Source organism: Neolamprologus brichardi, unplaced genomic scaffold (assembly GCF_056152115.1).
Source record: "Neolamprologus brichardi isolate AB-2024 unplaced genomic scaffold, ASM5615211v1 NODE_ptg000031l+_length_7269946_cov_1, whole genome shotgun sequence".
NCBI lineage: Eukaryota > Metazoa > Chordata > Actinopteri > Cichliformes > Cichlidae > Neolamprologus > Neolamprologus brichardi.
Window position 1 is genome coordinate 6,307,973 of NW_028270136.1, and position 19,528 is coordinate 6,327,500.

The 19,528-nt window shown below is 46.4% G+C and overlaps 2 protein-coding genes across 3 annotated transcripts in view; both read left to right on the plus strand.

Annotated features, from left to right (window-relative positions):
- The first annotated feature begins 970 nt into the window (after positions 1-970).
- Positions 971-9,603, plus strand: snrnp70 (small nuclear ribonucleoprotein 70 (U1)). The gene is made up of 10 exons (XM_006807851.3): positions 971-1,195; positions 1,521-1,674; positions 1,763-1,825; positions 3,605-3,659; positions 3,745-3,809; positions 3,918-3,980; positions 5,642-5,723; positions 8,247-8,348; positions 8,506-8,605; positions 8,683-9,603. Exons 2-10 carry the CDS (start codon positions 1,528-1,530, stop codon positions 9,410-9,412), a joined length of 1,407 nt encoding a protein of 468 aa, XP_006807914.2. The 5' UTR covers positions 971-1,195; positions 1,521-1,527; the 3' UTR covers positions 9,413-9,603.
- A 426-nt stretch (positions 9,604-10,029) lies between these two features.
- lin7b (lin-7 homolog B (C. elegans)) overlaps positions 10,030-19,528 on the plus strand; it is a 10,573-nt gene continuing 1,074 nt past the window's right edge. The window contains exons 1-5 of one of the 2 annotated variants that reach the window (XM_035915378.2): positions 10,030-10,353; positions 12,819-12,937; positions 13,646-13,717; positions 15,231-15,440; positions 16,782-16,968. In XM_035915378.2, coding sequence (XP_035771271.1) covers positions 10,278-10,353; positions 12,819-12,937; positions 13,646-13,717; positions 15,231-15,440; positions 16,782-16,968 — 664 coding nt within the window. In that variant the 5' untranslated portion in view covers positions 10,030-10,277. The remainder of the gene's footprint in view (positions 10,354-12,818; positions 12,938-13,645; positions 13,718-15,230; positions 15,441-16,781; positions 16,969-19,528) is intronic. The other variant, XM_006807850.3, reaches the window with a different exon arrangement.

Consider the following 19,528-nt stretch of genomic DNA (forward strand, 5'->3'; position numbering starts at 1 on the left):
GTTGATCAGGCCCCAGAGTGTCACTGGTTTATGTTAAAATGTTATTTTTCTTCTTCTTTCTTCTGCTTAGTTTCCTACAGTTTATTTTCTATTCACTGCAACTGACAAATAATACCTCTTTAGCATTTATGGAGCCTCACTTCTTCAAAGGGATAGAAAAGGTGACAGAAAGGAGTAAGACAAAAGAGAAGTGGCGTGCCCGACCTGGCTTCCCACACCTCCCCGCCGGATCGGGCTGTACAATCCGGCGGGGAGTGAAGTTATTATTTTATTAATGTACAATACAAATGAATTATTGGCAGTTTGCCTTGAAACAACTGTAATCTGCATATTTTGACTTGATTTTTAAAGTAGCTCTAATATTCCGTCGTAGCTTCGTTTCAGGCTCTTTGTTGGTTATATCTTCAAAGGAACCAAAACTATCCAGTTATTTTGGACTTTTTCTGGAACAACAATCGCTTTGGCGCATACGCTATAAAAGGCTGTGAAGAGTCAGAGGGTGTGTCTTTCTTTTCATAAATTAATGTCGACTCAAAACTTTTTATTCGCAAAATCAACATATAAACAAAATGCACCATATATTAGAGTCATTCAGAAAATATAAACTTCTTCCCAATTAGCAAACTTTGTACAAAGAAAATAAAGATATAAAGACGGAGTCATAAAGGTTAACAGAGTATTAACTCACTAAATCAAAATCTTCCAAAAAGTAAACAAAAATGCATTTTTTGTTTTAACTAAAGTCAAAGATTTAACCAACAAGTTTAAGTCGTTTTTCCAGTGAAGTAGGGTTGGTTTGGTCTTAAAAGACGAAATGTATGTATATATTGTTTACACAAGATAAAACATTAACATCATAATTGACTTTGTTTTCCTTCATAAACACAACAATATCATAATGTCGACTCAACGGTTAATTCTAATTTTTACGATCAGCTTGGCTGAACGATTCGTTTTACGACAATTTTCGTCATTTTGCGGCATCCCGCCATTTTATTTGCGAACTCTGAACAGTTAGCTATTTGTCGCCGCTGCACGCTGTGGGTACCCTGAAGATAAGAATCTTATTTCTAATAGATCCACGTATATTATCTCCTTCAGTCGAAGTAAGTTCGTCACAAAGGACCTGATCTACCTGATCTCGCGCTTCATCTGCTACATGATCTGAAATTTGCTAAACACTGGAGGAGAGAAGGTAAGACTCCGCGGACGCTGCATGTTAGCATAGTGAGCTTGGTGGCTAATTGGAAAGGCTCAATTAAGCGCTAAGCAAGTCGATGGGACTTAAAGCTGTTAGCGCGTACATTTCAGACATCGTTGCCGTGCTGTTTGTAAGTTAAGGAAGATGTTGGGTGAAAATGAAACGCGTGCTCGCCTTATTGTTGTAGGAGTGTCGTCGTAATCGGGACAACAGTTAGCATGTACCGAGAACTTCCGCTCTTGGGGCTGTCGCGTGCTTCAATGCCCGGATTGACCAGCATATAAGTGTCAATGAAGTGATCCCCTTGTTGTTGCAATAGGTGAAAAATGACGCAGTTCCTACCACCCAACCTCCTGGCCCTCTTTGCTCCACGGGACCCAATACCCTTCCTACCTCAGCTGGTGAAGTTGCCCCACGAAAAGCACCACAACCAGCCGTACAGTGGGATCGCCCCGTTCATCAGACATTTCGAGGTGAATGTAAAATCTGCTGTGCGCTTTGGTTAGCCCTTCTTCTTCCGTCCCACGTTAGTCCTGTTAAATATCTCCTTTCTCTGACCAGGACCCGAGAGATGCACCGCCTCCGACAAGAGCAGAGACCCGTGAAGAGCGGCTGGAGAGAAAGGTGAGTGTTCAACCTGCTCCTCCTGCAGCGAAGAAGGTTTGACTGAAAGCTTTGCAGACAGACAGTAAGACTGGCACTGTGTAAGAAAGTTCAGATTACATCAGAAATATTCAGTACACTGTAAGTCCAAGAAAAACAGCCACACAGAGATATGACCGGAGACCTGTCACTGAGTGATCTGTACATTATACAGCTTTATAGAGAACAGGAGGAGTCAGTGTGAGGGAGCTGTGCTGGAGAGCAGTTTGTTCACTTCCTGTCCTCATCGACTCAGACGATTCTGACCAATGGTGCTTCCAGCCAGCTGCTGCCAGAAAACGTCTGCAGGTGGCATATTTCAGATCTGAGGTGACTGACTGACCCCGTGCTGCTCCAGTTAACCACAAAATCAGAGAGGGTGCTCCCAGAGTACGCACCGAGGCCTGAGCAGCTTCTCACTTAGAAGCAGATGTGGTTGGATAGTTTTTTGTTTTTAAACGAAAAATGCAGCAGCAGCAGCATCCGCCTGACAAGAGGCAGGTGAGCAAACTGAAGAGCGAGGACGGATCAAGAAGCAGCCTGTCCAGGACCTTTGAGTGAACGTGGCGTCGTCCACAGCACCGGCAGCAGAATCAAGCTGAAGAGAAGCTGAGAAACTTGGCTCAAAAGGTTACAAATGTGTGTGGGTTTAGAGGACTCGCACGCTTCAGTCCACACACACAAATGCAAAGCAGTGTGAGCACACGTAAAACTACTTATAAAAGCTTTTAACCGAACCTGAAACCAATCATTTACACACCACATAAGAAGTTTAGCTTCACTAGTTCTCTCTGAATAGACTTTCTGTTCATGCAGATGTCTGAAACTGCGTCTGCTTACGTACAAAACTTTGAATATGTGTGCATGAGTCGCCCGATACGCACATGTCACACTGCATGCCTGAGCTTCACGCTGCTAGCTCTGCACAGATGTCAGCTGTGTTCACGTCCGGGTGTAACACTGAGATGTTTCAGATCATCAGACAAAAAGAGTGCACGTTTCTATATGAAGGTTTTATTATTAAGGGGAAATGATCAATGCTCTGCATTTGTATGGATCGAAGCATGTGAGTCGTTACACACAAATCACTGCACACATTCGTGTTGTTCCTTCATGCTTGTGGATCATTTGTAACCGTTTTGAGGCCAGTTTCTCTCCACACTGCTGGACAGCACAGGGTTTGAGCACCGTGGGAGCTGCTTCTCCTTCTTCTTTCCACACTGGAGCTCTTTCAGAGTCAGGTTCTCCTGATTAAGACCCTCAACTCCAACTGCACAGATCAGCCAGGCAGCTCTGGAAGAGTGCTGGTAGCTGCAGACGTCTTCCATGTATAGACGATGGAGGCCGCAGGGCTCTTAAATACTGCACACATTTTTCTGTAGCCTCCTTCACCTACAATCAGCCTCTGAGGACAACTCCTTGGACTTCAGCTTGTGTTCTCTGACGTGGACTGTCAGCTGTGGGACCTTTTTATAGAGAAAGTGTTTCTTTCCAAATAATGTCCAGTTTGCTTTATTTACCACAGCTGGGGCTCCAGTCAGGCTGTAGACATAACATCTGACAGGTGATCAGTGGAAACGGGATGCATCTTAACTTTATGGGGTGTTTTGTGAAGAATTTAGAGGTGGAAATGAATTTAATCCAATGCTGAAAGAGACTAGATGAAGCTCTGTGAAGTCTGTGTGTGTCAGGTTTTCTGAGAACACGACAACGATCGTTAAGAAAGCTGCGCACTAACCGTTTCTGTGAATCTTTTTGTAGAGACGAGAGAAGATTGAAAGGAGGCAAGCAGTGGTAGAGACAGAGCTGAAGCTTTGTAAGTTCCTGACACGGCACACGCTCTGCAGACGCTGCACGATGTGGAGATTTGGCCTAATGTTGCTTTTCTGTTCTGCTATCAGGGGACCCTCATAATGACCCCAACGCACAGGGCGACGCCTTCAAGACTCTGTTCGTGGCACGAGTGGTTAGTATATCCAAATAGCTGCCTGCCCAAGTGTGTTGGGCGTGGGGTTTTTGGGTGGGGGTGTTACCTGTATGAACTGTGTGAACTCTAAATATCTTCTTTCTACAGAATTATGACACCACTGAGTCCAAGCTTCGCCGAGAATTTGAAGTGTACGGCCCCATCAAACGGGTACGTTTACACGGTCCCGTCTGAGTAACGTTGTGCTTAATGTCTTATTTATTCAGTTAGTACTGTTTTCAACTGTCGCGTACGGTACACAGCTGGCATCGGCACACTTTTGTGTGTTGCCCATTAACTATCAAATGTAGCAGTGCAGCAATGGTGAATCGAACAGAGGATATTTGAGCCACGCTCACAGCCATCCAGATCCAGCTAAGCCTGTTCTGCAGTCTAACAGTATCAGGTCACTTTCTACAGGAGGAGAAATGTTACTCTTGATTATTGGAATACTTTCCACCTGCTGTAATAGTTGTACTGACTGTCGGGCTCGTGTACTGGACACGTGTCCAATTGGAGTCCGTGTCTTTCTAAAGCTGCTCCGACATGAGATTTTCTCCAGAAAACAGCTCATCTATTGAAATCATGGCGGTCCATAAATAAAGTGTTGAAGGCCGAGTCACGGCAGCTCGTTCAATCCCAACCTGTAAAGCTGTGTCGTCACACGAGTAACGTCTCATTATGAGGAGAACCAGTGAGCTCTGTCATGACCAAACTGGTGGCACTGGTTACAGAAACATCTAAACTCTGCAGCAGTGTTGGGCCGTAGTGGAGAAGTGGAAGGAATCACCATAAACTGGTCACAGAAGAGCCAAACTGAACTCCTCGTCATTGAATCAGGAGCTCATTCAAACCCAAACCTCTGTTGTCTTGACAACGACACACCGTGGTCCCAGAGTCTGACAGCGAGCCCGCACAGAGCAGTGGGTATGCTGTTCCCTCCACATGCTCCTGTGTCGCATACGTGAAACCACGTGTTGCTATAACAACCCCACGCACATTAGCTGGTACTCGATTGTCATGGAAATGATCAAAGTCCAGTTGAGCCAAGCTGGTACTGGTGGTACTGGCTGTTTGGATGCTGTAATACCAGTCCGTGTGTGGAGGTCCAGAACCTGAGGAGCGTCGGACTGGTTTGTGCATACAGCAGCTGCCAGCTTTCATTACTACACATCTGGACAGCTGTGGTTCGATGTGTTGGCGTGTGTGTAGCACGCCTTGTTACTGACTTTGATGTCAGCAGCACCTTCAGAACATCAAAGATCGACGATGTGTTCAGTACTTATTTCTGTTATGAAGACAGACTAACGCATGTGCACTGGGCAGGTCGCTCAGGTGTAAACTCACCAGCCACTTAAGCTACACCTTGATAGTAACAGGCTGGACTCCGTGTTCACCTGAAGAGAAAAACACACGGATTCTTCAGGAACTGTAGTCCGTATCGTCTTCGTTCATTTGCACGCTGCACATTCATGATGCTAAACTGCAGCTCCACCATATTTCAGCAGCACGCTGTTGGATTCAGATCTGTGACTCAGCTCATTTATCCACAATGAACTGATTGTCATGTTGGAGAAACTGATCCACTTTATCACACGGTGTGTTATCCTGCTGGAAGCAGCCACCAGGAGAGGGGCGTGTCCTGGTCCTGGCGTGTTGCTTTCTGCTGCATGCTGTCAGTGCATGCACACTCAGGATGCTCTTCTGCTTACTTTGGTTGTAACAAGCCCAGGGCTGCATGATATGGCCTAAAATCCATATCGCTGTATAATTTGAAGCATGTGCGGTAATGATATCTATGGTGATATTCTTTTCTTCTACTGTTGTTCCAGATTTACATAGTCTACAACAAGAAGACGGGGAAGCCTCGGGGCTATGCATTCATTGAATATGAGCATGAGAGAGACATGCACTGTGAGTACCAATATGAACCCAAACATAGTTTTGTTTCTTAAAGACCAAATACTGTGCAGGGCGCTTCTCCTCTGCAGCTCTGTAGCAGCAGCAGCTTTCTCTGTAGTGACTGCTGCTGAGCCCAGCTGCTGGTTAGTGCTGGAGCTCTACAGTGTGTGTGTGTGTGTGTGTGTGTGCGCATGTGTGTGTGAGAGATGCGTGTCATCAGTCTGGTCTAAGGACGGCGTTCTTTTCTTTTTTGCATCTTGTGTGGGGGCGGGGTCAACTGTTTCATTTGTGAGCCTGAACATCTTTGCCTGTCAAAGGCACATTGTCTTTTTAACTGTTAGGCCTTGTAGCTTTGTGGAAGAGCAGCTCTCCCGGTTGGACTATAATGGTAAGCACATAGTCAGACTGGTCACCAAGCATTGAATGGGTTTTTTACCAGACGTGTGTCAAAGCCCACGTTTTACAATCTATCGGTGGTCTTCAACCCTGGTCATGGTGAGATTAATTCAGCCTTTCCACACTAGCGAGATACGTTAAGCTGGCGGCGATGCCACAGTAAATACTGTCTCTTTAGTCGAATGGTGTCATCGAACACAATGACGCCATTCTGGGATGTTGGTGCAATCAGCTCTTCAAGACCAGAGTTGCTGAATCACAGTTGTGTAGTTGGAGCAGGGGATGAACTGATGGGGAATGTGGGGTAAACAGTGTATTAACTGTATGTTGTTCTCATTGCCACTGCAGCCGCCAATCTGTGATGGCTATTGGCCAGAGCTGGCTGGCAGATGATGATGGTTATGATACATCTACACCCTACTACCACAGCTCAGTATATGGTTGGTATAATGGGTTTGTATGATGGGTAAGATTTTTTTCCACCCTCCATCTCCTACATAGGGATAGGGTTCAATGGGTAAAGCGCCTTCTTGCAGACCCTACAGAGCTTTTATTTAGACTTTTACCATTGAACGCACCCGACCGCCTGTCCTAAATGTCACCTCAGGTTAATGAAGGCAGACTGGTAGCTGAGCCTGAGAGCGCCACACGCATTATTAAATGGCTGCCATTTGCATTAGCTGGAGTTTGTTGTGACGTGGAGTTTGCAGTCTTTCTCATTGCACAGCACTAAATTGCTGCAATGCTTAAGTTGGCAGCCTTACAAACTGCAGACTGTCACCAAAAAGCTTTAATCTCATCATTTATTTACTCCGATAATCTTGTTGTTCACCACAGTGAAGAGTGAAGCTCCACACGTTAACAACGAGGTTCCTGTGCTGTCAGGTCAAAGTGTTCCAGGACGGGTCACCAACAAAATGGATAAGTTAGTGCGGGGGGGGCTGCAAAACAGCTTTAACATGATTCACTTGAAGTTTCCGAGTGTCGTGTATGAGCCCCCCCAGTTTGGGTTTTCTTCCCTCAACCAGGCTTGTCGGGGTCATGTGATCAGCCCCTTTGCGTAGTTGCAGCCACAAACAAACCGTTGTGGTTCTCAGCCTCGCTCTCACTTAGCTTTAATGATTTTCACTGCGTATCCAGGCAGACAGTCAATACAACAGGAAGTGACCAGGCCAAAGTTTCAGCTGCTAGTTTCTACAACTCCAGTTTATAACATCTGAATGCATCTCAGCCTACACATCCATGGCATGCCAGTGTTAGGAACATTTCTTCCTCAGTAGGTTGGAGTTGTGATAAAGCCAGTCCTGCAAAGAAGCCCAGTTTTGTTTGTTTTGGGTTTGTTTATATTTTTCCACGTTTCCTTTCCTTTTCCCCACGTGGTCCATGTCAGTAGGACTGGTGGTAAAACCCTTCTTGAAGAGGGAAATGGGTTCGGGGTATGGTAAGTAGATGTGCTGTGACACTGTCGTGGTGTGGAGGTACTTTAGTGAGGCCTTCAAGCTCGGCCTGAGCCTTTCTGAACTCTTATCAGTGAAATGATGTTGTGTCTGGTGGGTTTTGGTAAGGCCCCTCTCATGGATGCTAACGTTTTAGCCTTGGGTCCACACATCAAGTAGCTTAGCTGGATCGTGGCACGTTCTTCAACCTGGGTCATACCATGGTGTGGTATACGAGTGGACAGTTTGCCAGGTCCTGATGTTCCTACTGTATGTTGCTCTCAGCAAACCTGTAAATGAAAGCAGCTTTGTGTAATAACAGAAGCTGCTGCAGCTTTTTACCAACAGTTTGTAGCTCGATGCATTTAAATCTTCTAGAAAACAAACTTATTGTAGACGTGTCAGCGGGTGACACAAAGGTTTAGCAGCAGTGAATCCAAACATGCCACAGCTTAAAACAGCAGCTCTGTGGTGGAGCTGGTGTAGGACCCTGAGTAAGTAAAAGAAACGTGTAATGTAACAATCACTCTTCGGGTGGAAGGAAGTCTGCTCCCATTATCCTTCGACTTTTGCCCAGAGAGCAGCCATGTCGGCTTCGCCTGCTCCTGGTCAGTATAATAATGCACTGTTTGTTTCCTTAGCCATATTCCCTCGCTCCCTTTCCTCACCTTTTATCTTCCCTCTTCCCGTTACTCTTCTCCAGCCGCCTATAAGCATGCTGACGGGAAGAAGATTGATGGCAGAAGGGTCCTGGTGGACGTGGAAAGAGGACGTACTGTCAAAGGGTGGCGTCCTCGCAGGCTAGGTGAGCACTGCTTTCTAAGTTTGCCGTCAGGCGTCCCTCCACTGTGGGACTGTAAGGTGCAGCGCCTCTGTTTCCACAAGGTGGCGCTGTCAACATTCACCTAAGAAAGCAGACGTCTCATGAACATGTTAGAAATGTTTGTGGTTTCTTTGTGTAGGAGGTGGACTGGGTGGCACCAGGCGAGGCGGCGCTGATGTCAACATCAAGCACTCTGGTCGAGATGACGCGTCACGCTATGACGACCGTCCTATTGGGGGGTGGGTCTTTGTTCTACGTTTGTAATTTGACGTAAAAATACTGCTGTAAATACTTATTGCAACTGTGCTGCTCACAGTGACCGTGACCGTGGAGACCGGAGGGAACGCAGCCGTGAACGGGACAGGGACAAGGACAGAGAGCGTCGCCGGTCCCGATCTCGCGAACGCCGTCGCCACACCCGTTCCCGGGAGCGAGAAAGGGACCGACAGATCGGAGCAGCAGACGAAAACAGTGGTAGTAACCGGCGTCGAGATCGCGAAAGGGAGCGTGGGGCGGCATCGGGAGGAGACAGCAGGAGCAGGGAGAGGAGTCGAGACCGGAAGAGGAGGAGCCGGAGCAGAGATCGTAAGAGAGACAGGGACAGGGTCAAGGGCCCAGAAGGAGGGGAGGAGGTCGGCCAAGGAGAAGCTGCCCCCGAGGTCGGAGAGCGCATGCTGGAGGAACACGAGGGAGAAGCGAGCGAGGGCTTAGAGGAGCGTAGAGACAGAGACAGGGACAGGGACAGAAGGCGTAGCCACAGGGATAGGGACAGACGCAGGGGGGAGCGGGACAGAGACAGGGAGCACAAACGGGAGCGTGGAGAGAGGGACAGGGGAGAGCGGCGAGAGGAGCGCCACAGCTCCCTGCGAGATGACATGGGCCCTCAAGACGACATGGTAAACGAGGATGATGGAGGAGTGCCGCCACAGATGGAGGAATACAGCCAGGATGGGATGATGGCGGGCCAGCAGTCTGCGCCGTCAGCTGATGGCTACGTTTCCAGTGAAAACGGCTACAAGATGGAGGCTGCAGGAGACGAGTACTGAAATGAAGCGCCCGTCTGAGCGTGTCGTACTCATCGTCTGTGTTCTTTGACCTTTGTGATGTCAGAGCCTTCCTGTCAGTCTGTTTCTGTAACCTGGTGTCATGGTACGCTCTCAACATGACCCACTAACGTGTGCCATCACACTCTCATTTTACTGTAGCGATGGTTTTGGTTGTAGTCCCCCCCCCCCCCCCCCCCCCCCCAAACAAACAAACACAAATAAACTTTGTTTTGAAATGGGTCGATGGTGTAGCCGTTTTAATTTCCAGATGTAGGAGCCACGTGAGTTTGGTAAATGTGTCCCAATGAGCATCCTATCAGATTGGAGCTGTAGTGTTGTGGCAGTTATGAGCTCTGTTTATTCCTTTTTATTGATCTCTCCTGCTGTTGGTAATATTTGCAAGGACATTTTAATAAAGATGTGACTTAAAGCCAGAAAGTTTCTCACCATTCACTTTGCATCCTTTGTCTACGAGTCTGTGCCAAATGTTTTCTGTTTATTTCGTAGTCTCCGATCAGTTCTTACCAAACCTGACAAACGGAGCCCAGTTACAGGATGTCCAGAGCACATGTAGCAGTGCTCTATTAGCCTTTCAGCTGGGTGATAAATATTAAAAACGCAGATACTGAAAGTGTGTGAGGGATGTCCTTTGTGTCTGTGCGTGGAGCATATGAGTCCTGCGTAGATGACATCGCTCCTTCGCGCACTGAAGCCGCAGCTGGAGGAGAGCTGCGTCAGGTTGTAGTCTCGGAGCTCCACTCACGATGCTGAGCAGGCCGTGGGCAACGATGGGCCACGCACTGCTGTGAACAACATTGATCGGCCATACGAGGTGTTTGTTGGATCAGTGTTCACCGAGTCCGCGATGATGTCCTCGTACTACCACCCGGCTAAAGAAGCAGACATGGCGGCCATGACAGAACCGCTGTGCCTGGAGAGAGGTAACGTAGCTAGCAGGGTAGCTAACCCTAACCCTGGAGAGGTAACGTAGCTAGCAGGCTAGCTAACCCTAACCCTGGAGAGGTAACGTAGCTAGCAGGGTAGCTAACCCTAACCCTGGAGAGAGGTAACGTAGCTAGCAGGGTAGCTAACCCTAACCCTGGAGAGGTAACGTAGCTAGCAGGGTAGCTAACCCTAACCCTGGAGAGGTAACGTAGCTAGCAGGCTAGCTAACCCTAACCCTGGAGAGGTAACGTAGCTAGCAGGCTAGCTAACCCTAACCCTGGAGAGGTAACGTAGCTAGCAGGGTAGCTAACCCTAACCCTGGAGAGGTAACGTAGCTAGCAGGGTAGCTAACCCTAACCCTGGAGAGAGGTAACGTAGCTAGCAGGGTAGCTAACCCTAACCCTGGAGAGGTAACGTAGCTAGCAGGGTAGCTAACCCTAACCCTGGAGAGGTAACGTGGCTAGCAGGGTAGCTAACCCTAACCCTGGAGAGGTAACGTAGCTAGCAGGGTAGCTAACCCTAACCGTGGAGAGAGGTAACGTAGCTAGCAGGGTAGCTAACCCTAACCCTGGAGAGGTAACGTAGCTAGCAGGGTAGCTAACCCTAACCGTGGAGAGAGGTAACGTAGCTAGCAGGGTAGCTAACCCTAACCCTGGAGAGGTAACGTGGCTAGCAGGGTAGCTAACCCTAACCCTGGAGAGAGGTAACGTAGCTAGCAGATGCAGTGTGGTGTGTGTGGGAGACGTGCTCGCACCTGGAGCAGTCTGATTCCACAACAAAGGCGAAACGATGAGCGTTGGCTTGTCTAATGCATGCAAAGGTACCGATGTACAGGTCCCTGAGCCCCGCCTACACTAACACGTTTGTTTGCAAACTGCCGCGAGGTCGGCTTCTTTGGGTTTTACGGCACCATCTACTGCGTCTTTAGCGGTATGGAGCCTGCATGTGTAGAGCTTGGTTGGGCCTAAAATGCTGAGTATCCATCAGCGTACGGCATGATCCAGTCGGTGAGGAGGATCGTGTTCGACGTCTGTTAATGCACACAGACCCTAACCCTAACGAAACAAGTTAATAATTTAACCACGACACAGTTTTGATGATGTGCGCAGCAGGGGTGACTAGGACGTAACCTTTAGGGGGCTCGGTCCCCGGAGCCACGCCCACCTCTCAGTTACTGTGAACGCTGCTCGCAGACACATTCATTTTTTTAAACTCTTTAATTACAACACCACCTTCAAAAGCATCCCTCATTAGTGGGATGACCTGTTGTAGTGTCAAAGAATAATTCAGAATAAATTAGCCCATGTTTCCAATATAATACAGCAGGTTTACACTGGTAAAACTGATCAAACAGCCAAGGATGAAGCATCAAAAGTGTGTGGGATACTGTCTGTGCTACATATACCTGTATACACATATGCTGTGGATCATGGTGGTGACGACATGCTCTGGGGATGTTTTGCTGCAAGTGCTACAGGTATCTCCACACAAAGAGGATGGAGTAACGTCTTCAACTTAACCTCAAGTGAAGAGCTGTATGCGCTAAACTGGATGTTCCAGCAGGACGGATATTCCAAATACTCATCAAAATTGGTTTTGGAATCATTAAAGCAGGTTAACATCATATCTGTGTCGGTTCTCAGTCATCCAGGTCATGGTAGTCTGAGGAGCTTGGGGGAAAATGTAACTGGACTTCTTTAAGTTTCTTGAAGACGTCTCAACTGAGAAACTTTGTCAGTTCTAAGACTGGGTGGACAGTCCCAGGTATTTATCCCAGTGGGTGACCCACCATCATGTGCTTCATTACACGAGTCAAGGTGTGAAAAGGGTGCTTGGATTGTATCCTTAATTAATATTAAATTAAAGGTATAATTCCTCTGTTGTCTTCTTCGGTCCCGTGTGCAAACACAGTGCAGTGAAGCTACTAAACGTTTTGTTTTTTTATACCTGACCTGTCCAATAGTTTTAAGAAGTACAATCATCGTCTGACTACTTGGTTGTGTCAAAAATATTTGCTTTGCCGAGAGGAGCACTATAGACTACAGGCTCCTCGTGTTAGTCTTTTTATTTTATTTTATTTTACAATATTATCTGAGTGGTTATTATTCTGGAGCTGACAGGGTGAGGGCCTCGTTAGTGAAAGAGAGGAGGTAACATGAACACATTTTGCAGACCTCTCTCCCCCTTATCTATAAGAATGGTCAAAGAATTTATGATTTCTTCTAGAACTACTTCTTCTATGAATACTGCCAATGATCAAACCTTTGGGGATGGATGGAAAGGCAGTAGATGCAGGCAGTAGATGCCTTCATGCGGCCGTCTTCACCACTTGGAGAAATGTTCCCCCTCACCTCATGGAAATGCATACTGTGACTGACCCTGACATATTTACAGGGTCTGTAATGTCCACAGACAGTGTTGTGTTACTGTTGTTAATCCTGGCTTGTGTGTTGTGGGTTAGATGTTTGCAGGGTGATCGAGCTGCTGGACCGGCTGCAGCGGACTGGTGAGCTGCCTCCTCCCAAACTGCAGGCCCTGCAGAGAGTCCTGCAGAGCAAATTCTGTGCTGCCATCAGAGAGGTAAAGTGCCACGGCCCTTTATAATGTTTTAAAATCTTTTTCCTAAAGTCCGGTGCATAAAGTGAGCATCGTCACGTCCTCACACAACAGTCTGTTTAAAAGCAACTGTTTTCATTTAATCATCTCAGGCTTTTTCTAAATGACTCATCTGAGAACATGTGCACTTGTTTCCTTTCTTTTTGGACATTTTTGTCTTTACTGAATGGTGGCGCAGTGGAGATGGAAGGACCGTGGATTGGACTCTCACCTGGGCCTCAGCACACTGGCGTACAGCCTTCAGTAGAGATTAGTAGACCTGCTCTGCCTCCTGAGCTGCAGCCACATATTTAGCCTCCAATCAGTGAAAACTACACTTTAAGGCCATTTACTAAAATCTGATGCTGAACGAGCAACCAGCCACCACGCTAGCTTTCATGGCAACACTTGCATTTAAAAAGTTAAGTTAGATAACTAATGACTGTAACAACTAATGACTTAATGAATAACTAAATAGTAAAGAAGATAACAGTAAATAAGTGTGAGCCTTGAAGCTGTTATCAAAGACTGACTGAAAGCATGTGGTGCAGTTTCTTATATTTAGCTGATAATAGAATTTATCATGGATGTTTGCAGTGTTATCCATTGTCTGTGTATCTGCTGCACTGTGTGATGCTATAGCACCATTACACTCCAGTCTGAGCCACCTTTGCTCTGCTTTGTTGTCCTCAGGTTTATGAGCAGCTCTATGACACTCTGGACATTGTTGGAGGACCAGAGGTGCGAGCCCAGGCAACAGCCAAGGTATTACAACTGACAAAGCAGCTTTATTGTAGAGGTTTGGGCTGTTTGTGATTGCAAACCACAGCAGTGTTGTAGTTCTTAGACTACCACACTCTGCTAATGCCACTGAGCTACTGAGAACAGTGTTAAACTGATGAATATGTTTTAACAAAAGTAATACAGTTAAATGGGATTAACAGTGTAGCACTCCTGCAGTGCTGAATATGGTGACCTCTGTCATAAATGGACGGATTCTTATACAGCGCTTTTCTACTCAAAGCTATGCAACATGCCTCATTCACCCAATCACACAAGCACTTCCTTCTATACTTAAGTGCAAACTAATCTACATTCACACTCTGATGGACGCATCGGAGAGCAACTGGGGGTTAGTATCTTGCCCAAGGATACTTGGCATGCAGACTGGAGGAGCCAAGGATCGAACCAGCAACCTTCCAGTCAGTGGCTGAACTGCACCACCTGAGCCACAGCCGCTTTCCTTGTAAATGAAAGGTTTGCACCAGAGTGGCAGAGTGTGGTCAAAACAAGTGAAGATGTAGTGATCGTACATCTCCCACTGAAACAGCAGAGCATAGTTGAAGGGAATCTTGAAATGCTGCAGATGAATGCAGCGTTTAATACATGAATTTGCAGAATACCACCTGACATCCTTCCAGAGTTTGCCTGTGACGGGGGTCTTTGTCTCCTTAAGCCTTTGACCTCTAAAAGCCTGTCATGGTGCCATGTGAGGACGAATGCTCGACTGGTTAGCACACAGTGTGCTCTTCCCGACGTCTCCTTCCAGCAGTTTGAAATGCTGAGCTTCATGTTTTATGTCCTGACTCTCTCTGTCTGGGTTTCCTTTGTTTGCCTTTCCTCTTTTCTGGCAGCTTTTGCAATCAGAATTTACTATTATTAGAAACATATTTGCATTTCTACCACGAGCTGTGCTCTCTATAGGCTCCTTTTTGTGTTGTTTGTTTTTCATTATTTATTTTAGTATATTTGATCTATTTATGCATTTTTATTAAAATTATGTAATTCAGCTCTATTCAGTTTTATGTCCATAGAGCCAAATCACAACAGTCACCTCAAGGTGCTTTATATTGTACAGTAGATCCTACAATAATAGATACAGAGAAAAACCCAACAATCATATGACCCCCTATGAGCAGCACTTTGGCGACAGTGGGAAGGAAAAACTCCCTTTTAACAGGAAGAAACCTCCAGCAGAACCAGGCTCAGGGAGGGGCGGGGCCATCTGCTGTGATTGGTTGAGGTGAGAGAAGGAAGACAGGATAAAGACATGCTGTGGACTTTATCAGTTACTCAGATTGTCTATAAACAGGCCCACGTTTAACACTACCACTGTGGGAAATAGCTTGTTTTGTATTGCATCCTTTGAATGCAGCATATGTTTGTCCTCTCACCTGTGTGCTGTCAGATCCTCTGTTTTGTGTAACAAATAGAGGTAACTGCAGATGTGAAATCAAACTTGTTGTTTTGCTCATCATGTGGTTTCCTCTCTGATTAGGCCACAGTGGCAGCCTTTGCAGCCAGTGAGGGGCACGCCCACCCAAGGGTGGTAGAACTGCCCAAGACAGAAGAGGGGCTGGGCTTTAACATCATGGGTGGAAAAGAGCAAAACTCTCCCATCTATATCTCAAGAGTTATCCCTGGAGGAGTGGCTGACCGCCAAGGTGGGCTGAAGAGAGGAGACCAGCTACTTTCCGTCAATGGTGTGGTAAGAGGATCACAGAAGCCCACTTACAACCTGCTGAGAGGAGGTGCACACAGACCAGAAGCAGTAACTGAATCCTGGCATTATTGTAAAAATGTTAACTACAAGTATTTATCCAGTTTCAAGCCCCCGTTTAAAACCAGTCTGTATAATTTGTAAATTCAAACATAAACACAAACACATATACGGCACATTTACACTTTGTTTATAGGTCAGACGCATCAACAGCCACATTTATTAATATTCTAGTTCATTTTGTACTTTATGTATGTTCAGCAGAACATCTACATGAATATACAGAATCAGTATATTATAATTGATATCAATAATTGATACTGTTTGATACTAATTGATTCATTTAGCCTCCCTGTTGGCCTGGATAAGGTGTTGTAGGGGTCAGGTGCAAAGTGTGTTGGGTGGGGTTCAGGGGCCATTCCTCCTGTCAGGTCCCTCCAGATCTCACTGTTGTTGATCTCGATACTCTGAGGACCTCCTTAAGCCCACTGATGCGTCTCCTGTAGAAGCAAAGGCTGGGGACGGGAGAGACGACTCGTCCATCACTGAGGTCGTTGAACACCTCCGTGGTGGCTGGGCCTCTGGCGTGGATGAGGTTCCCCCTGAGTTCCTAAAGGTGTGAATGGTGCAGTGTTTCTTATGCTGACATGCTGAGAAAGATGTAGAGGGTCCATGCAACAGCTTTAAATGATTCCTAAATGCAGTGGAAAACCTAAAAGACTGCTCTTAACCTACAATCTCTACCTCTTCACTCACCTTATCCAACATTGATAGTGAAGGTGATCCTCCATCAGTCGCTTTAATGTGACTCAGATGTAACCATAAGAACAGGTTACTGGCACCCTGAGAGGTAGAACTGGTTGCCCAGCCCACGTCACTGGGAGGTTGGAGAGGTACTCTAGCCATACGTGACAAGAGATGTGAAAACATAAGAGTGTATCCATCTCTCTAAAACGAAGGAATACTGTAGAAGTGCATGTCAGTGCATCGTCGTAGCTGAAACAGGTTAGCACTGTCCTTTGCTCTTGGAAAGGGTTGATAAGAAGTCTTGTTTCTCTCTTCTGAACGGAGCAGCTTCTGTCATGTTTCTGCCCCCTTCCAGAACAAAATGAGTGGGTGTGCATCAGAAGTTAATGAGGGTGATCTCTGCACAGCTCACCAGGGCAACCCTCGGAAAAACCCACAACCTATTCCCATTGCTGTCAAACCACATCATTAAGGGTAGAGGGAGGTCATCAAATGTTCACTTTATGGCTGAAAGAGTAAACGTAGTCGGAAGAAACGGCTTGTAGCATGTGAGACTTTTGTTTTGTGTTGGTCTTCATGCAGAGTGTTGAAGGTGAGCACCATGAAAAGGCTGTTGAGCTGCTGAAGGCTGCACAGGGATCAGTCAAGTTGGTGGTCCGCTACACCCCGAAGGTGCTGGAGGAAATGGAGGCTCGCTTTGAGAAGATAAGGAGCGCCCGGAGACGACAGCAGCACACCAGCTACTCGTTAGTCTGCAGTCAGCATGTTTGTATGTGGTGTGCACCCATACATATAATCATATGTTTGGATACACACTGCTGTTATCCTGAGTGTGGCAACTAGTCAGTTGACCTTTGTCAATGACAGTGGACAGTTTTTCTGTGTTTGCACAATACACCACCAGTGTAAACAAAAACAGATAATTTGCACATCTAATAAACTCTTAGATTTTATTCACAGAACACAAAATGCATCTCAAATGTTTAAAATTAGATGCATATGAGATTGAATTTAATTCAGTGGAATTTAAACAGCGACAAATCACAATAAGATGAAGACAATAATACAGAGAAAAACCCAACAATCATATGACCCCCTATGAGCAGCACTTTGGCGACAGTGGGAAGGAAAAACTCCCTTTTAACAGGAAGAAACCTCCGGCAGAACCAGGCTCAGGGAGGGGCGGGGCCATCTGCTGTGATTGGTTTGAGTGAGAGAAGGAAGACAGGATAAAGACATGCTGTGGAAGAGAGACAGAGGTTAATAACAGATATGATTCAATACAGAGAGGTCTGTTAATACATAGTGAGTGAGAAAGGTGACTGGAAAGGAAAAACTCAATGCATCATGGGAATCCCCAGCAGCCTACATCTATTGCAGCATAACTAAGGGAGGATTCAGGGTCACCTGGTCCAGCCCTAAGAAGAGGGGCCTGAAAACTGAAGGCTCTGCCTCTGCCTACTTGTTGTTCCCACTCTAGGAACAACAAGTAGGCCTGCAGAGCGAGAGCGAAGTGCTCTAATAGGGTGATATGGTACTACAAGGTCATTAAGATAAGATGGGGCCTGATTATTTAAGACCTTGTATGTGAGGAGCAGGATTTTGAATTCTGGATTTAACAGGAAGCCAAAACAGGAGAAATCTGCTCTCTCTTTCTAGTCCCTGTCAGGACTCTTGCTGCAGCATTTTGGATTAACTGAAGGCTTTTCAGTGAGTTTTTTGGACATCCTGATAATAATGAATTGCAGTCGTCCAGCCTGGAAGTAATAAATGCATGAACTAGTTTTTCAGCGTCACTCTGAGACAGGATATTTCTAACTTTAGAGATGTTGCGCAAATGGAAGAACGCAGTCTTACATATTTGTTTAATATGTGCGTTGAAGGACATATCCTGGTCAAAAATGACTCCAAGGTTCCTCACAGTGTTACTGGAGGCCAAGGTAATGCCATCCAGAGTAAGAATCTGCTTAGATACCATATTTCTAAGATTTTCAGCGCCGAGTACAATGACCTCAGTTTGATCTGAGTTAAGAAGCAGAAAGTTAGTGGCCATCCAGGTCTTTATGTCTTTAAGACATTCCTGCAGTTTAACTCATTGGTGTGTGTTATCTGGCTTCATGGACAGATAGAGCTGGGTGTCATCTGCATAGCAGTGAAAATGTATGCTATGTCTTCTAATGATGCTGCCTAGGGGAAGCATGTATAATGTAAACAGAATTGGTCCTAGCACTGAACCCTGTGGAACTCCATAATTAACCTCAGTGTGTGAAGAGGACTCTCCATTTACATGCACAAACTGGAGTCTATTAGATAGATATGATACAAACCACTGCAGCACAGTACGCTATCTTCGGCTGCACCAGCTACAGGGGCCTGGCTAGCTACGGGTGAATGAAGGGTACGAAGCCGAGTCTCCAGATCAGTAATCCTGGCCTCCAGAGCTGCAAATATGCTACATTTGTTACAGATATCATTACTGCTAAAGGAGGCCGAGGAGTAACTAAACATCTGACACAATGAGCATGAAAGTGCAGGAGGGACAGGTGATTAGCCATGGTGCTAACAAGTCGGCTACGAGCTAAGCTAAGCTAGCGAAACAGTACAGAGACAGTGAGTGAATACTTTGGCTGGAATACTAGTGAGTACACAGAAAGTGTGCTTCGGATGAAGCACGTGAAGATTATACTATGAAAAAAGAATGTATTTAAAAGTTGTTAATTAAACTGCTAAGCAAATAAGCTACTCAGAAACACCACTGTGTTTGAGCAGGAACAGGAAGTGATACTCTACCGCAGAGCGAGCGAACACCAAGTGACAGCGCCATCAAGAGTGCAGACTCTTGTTGTGGCAGCGGTCCAGCTGCCCTCGTTCTTCATGCCACACACAGATCTCTCTTCTAGTCCTGGCGACTCAAATGGAGACATTATCAGATGATGGAGGTCAGCTGTACGAGTTGGCCTCCCCTGTCACACACCCTGAGCCCACTGCTCCACCCTTCCCCTGCAGCCGTGCACTCACTCACTGGGCTAATGATGTCAGCCACGACAAGGTCCCACTGGACATGTAAACCTGCAAGACCATGGAAATTATGCCATAAGGGATGACAGTGAAATAGTCACTACAGAGGAACGGACAGGGCAACAGCAATCCTGGGAGGCTGCCAAAAGACAGGCAGCCAGTGAAGTGGAGATCCAACGATCAGTGTATCTGCTGTTATCGTTTATAGCTGTGGAGAGTCTTAAGGTAATATCGACACGCCCTGACAAAGGGGGATCATTCGCCGTACATATGGGAAATGTAACGGAGTGGTGAGATGTGATAGAGAACTG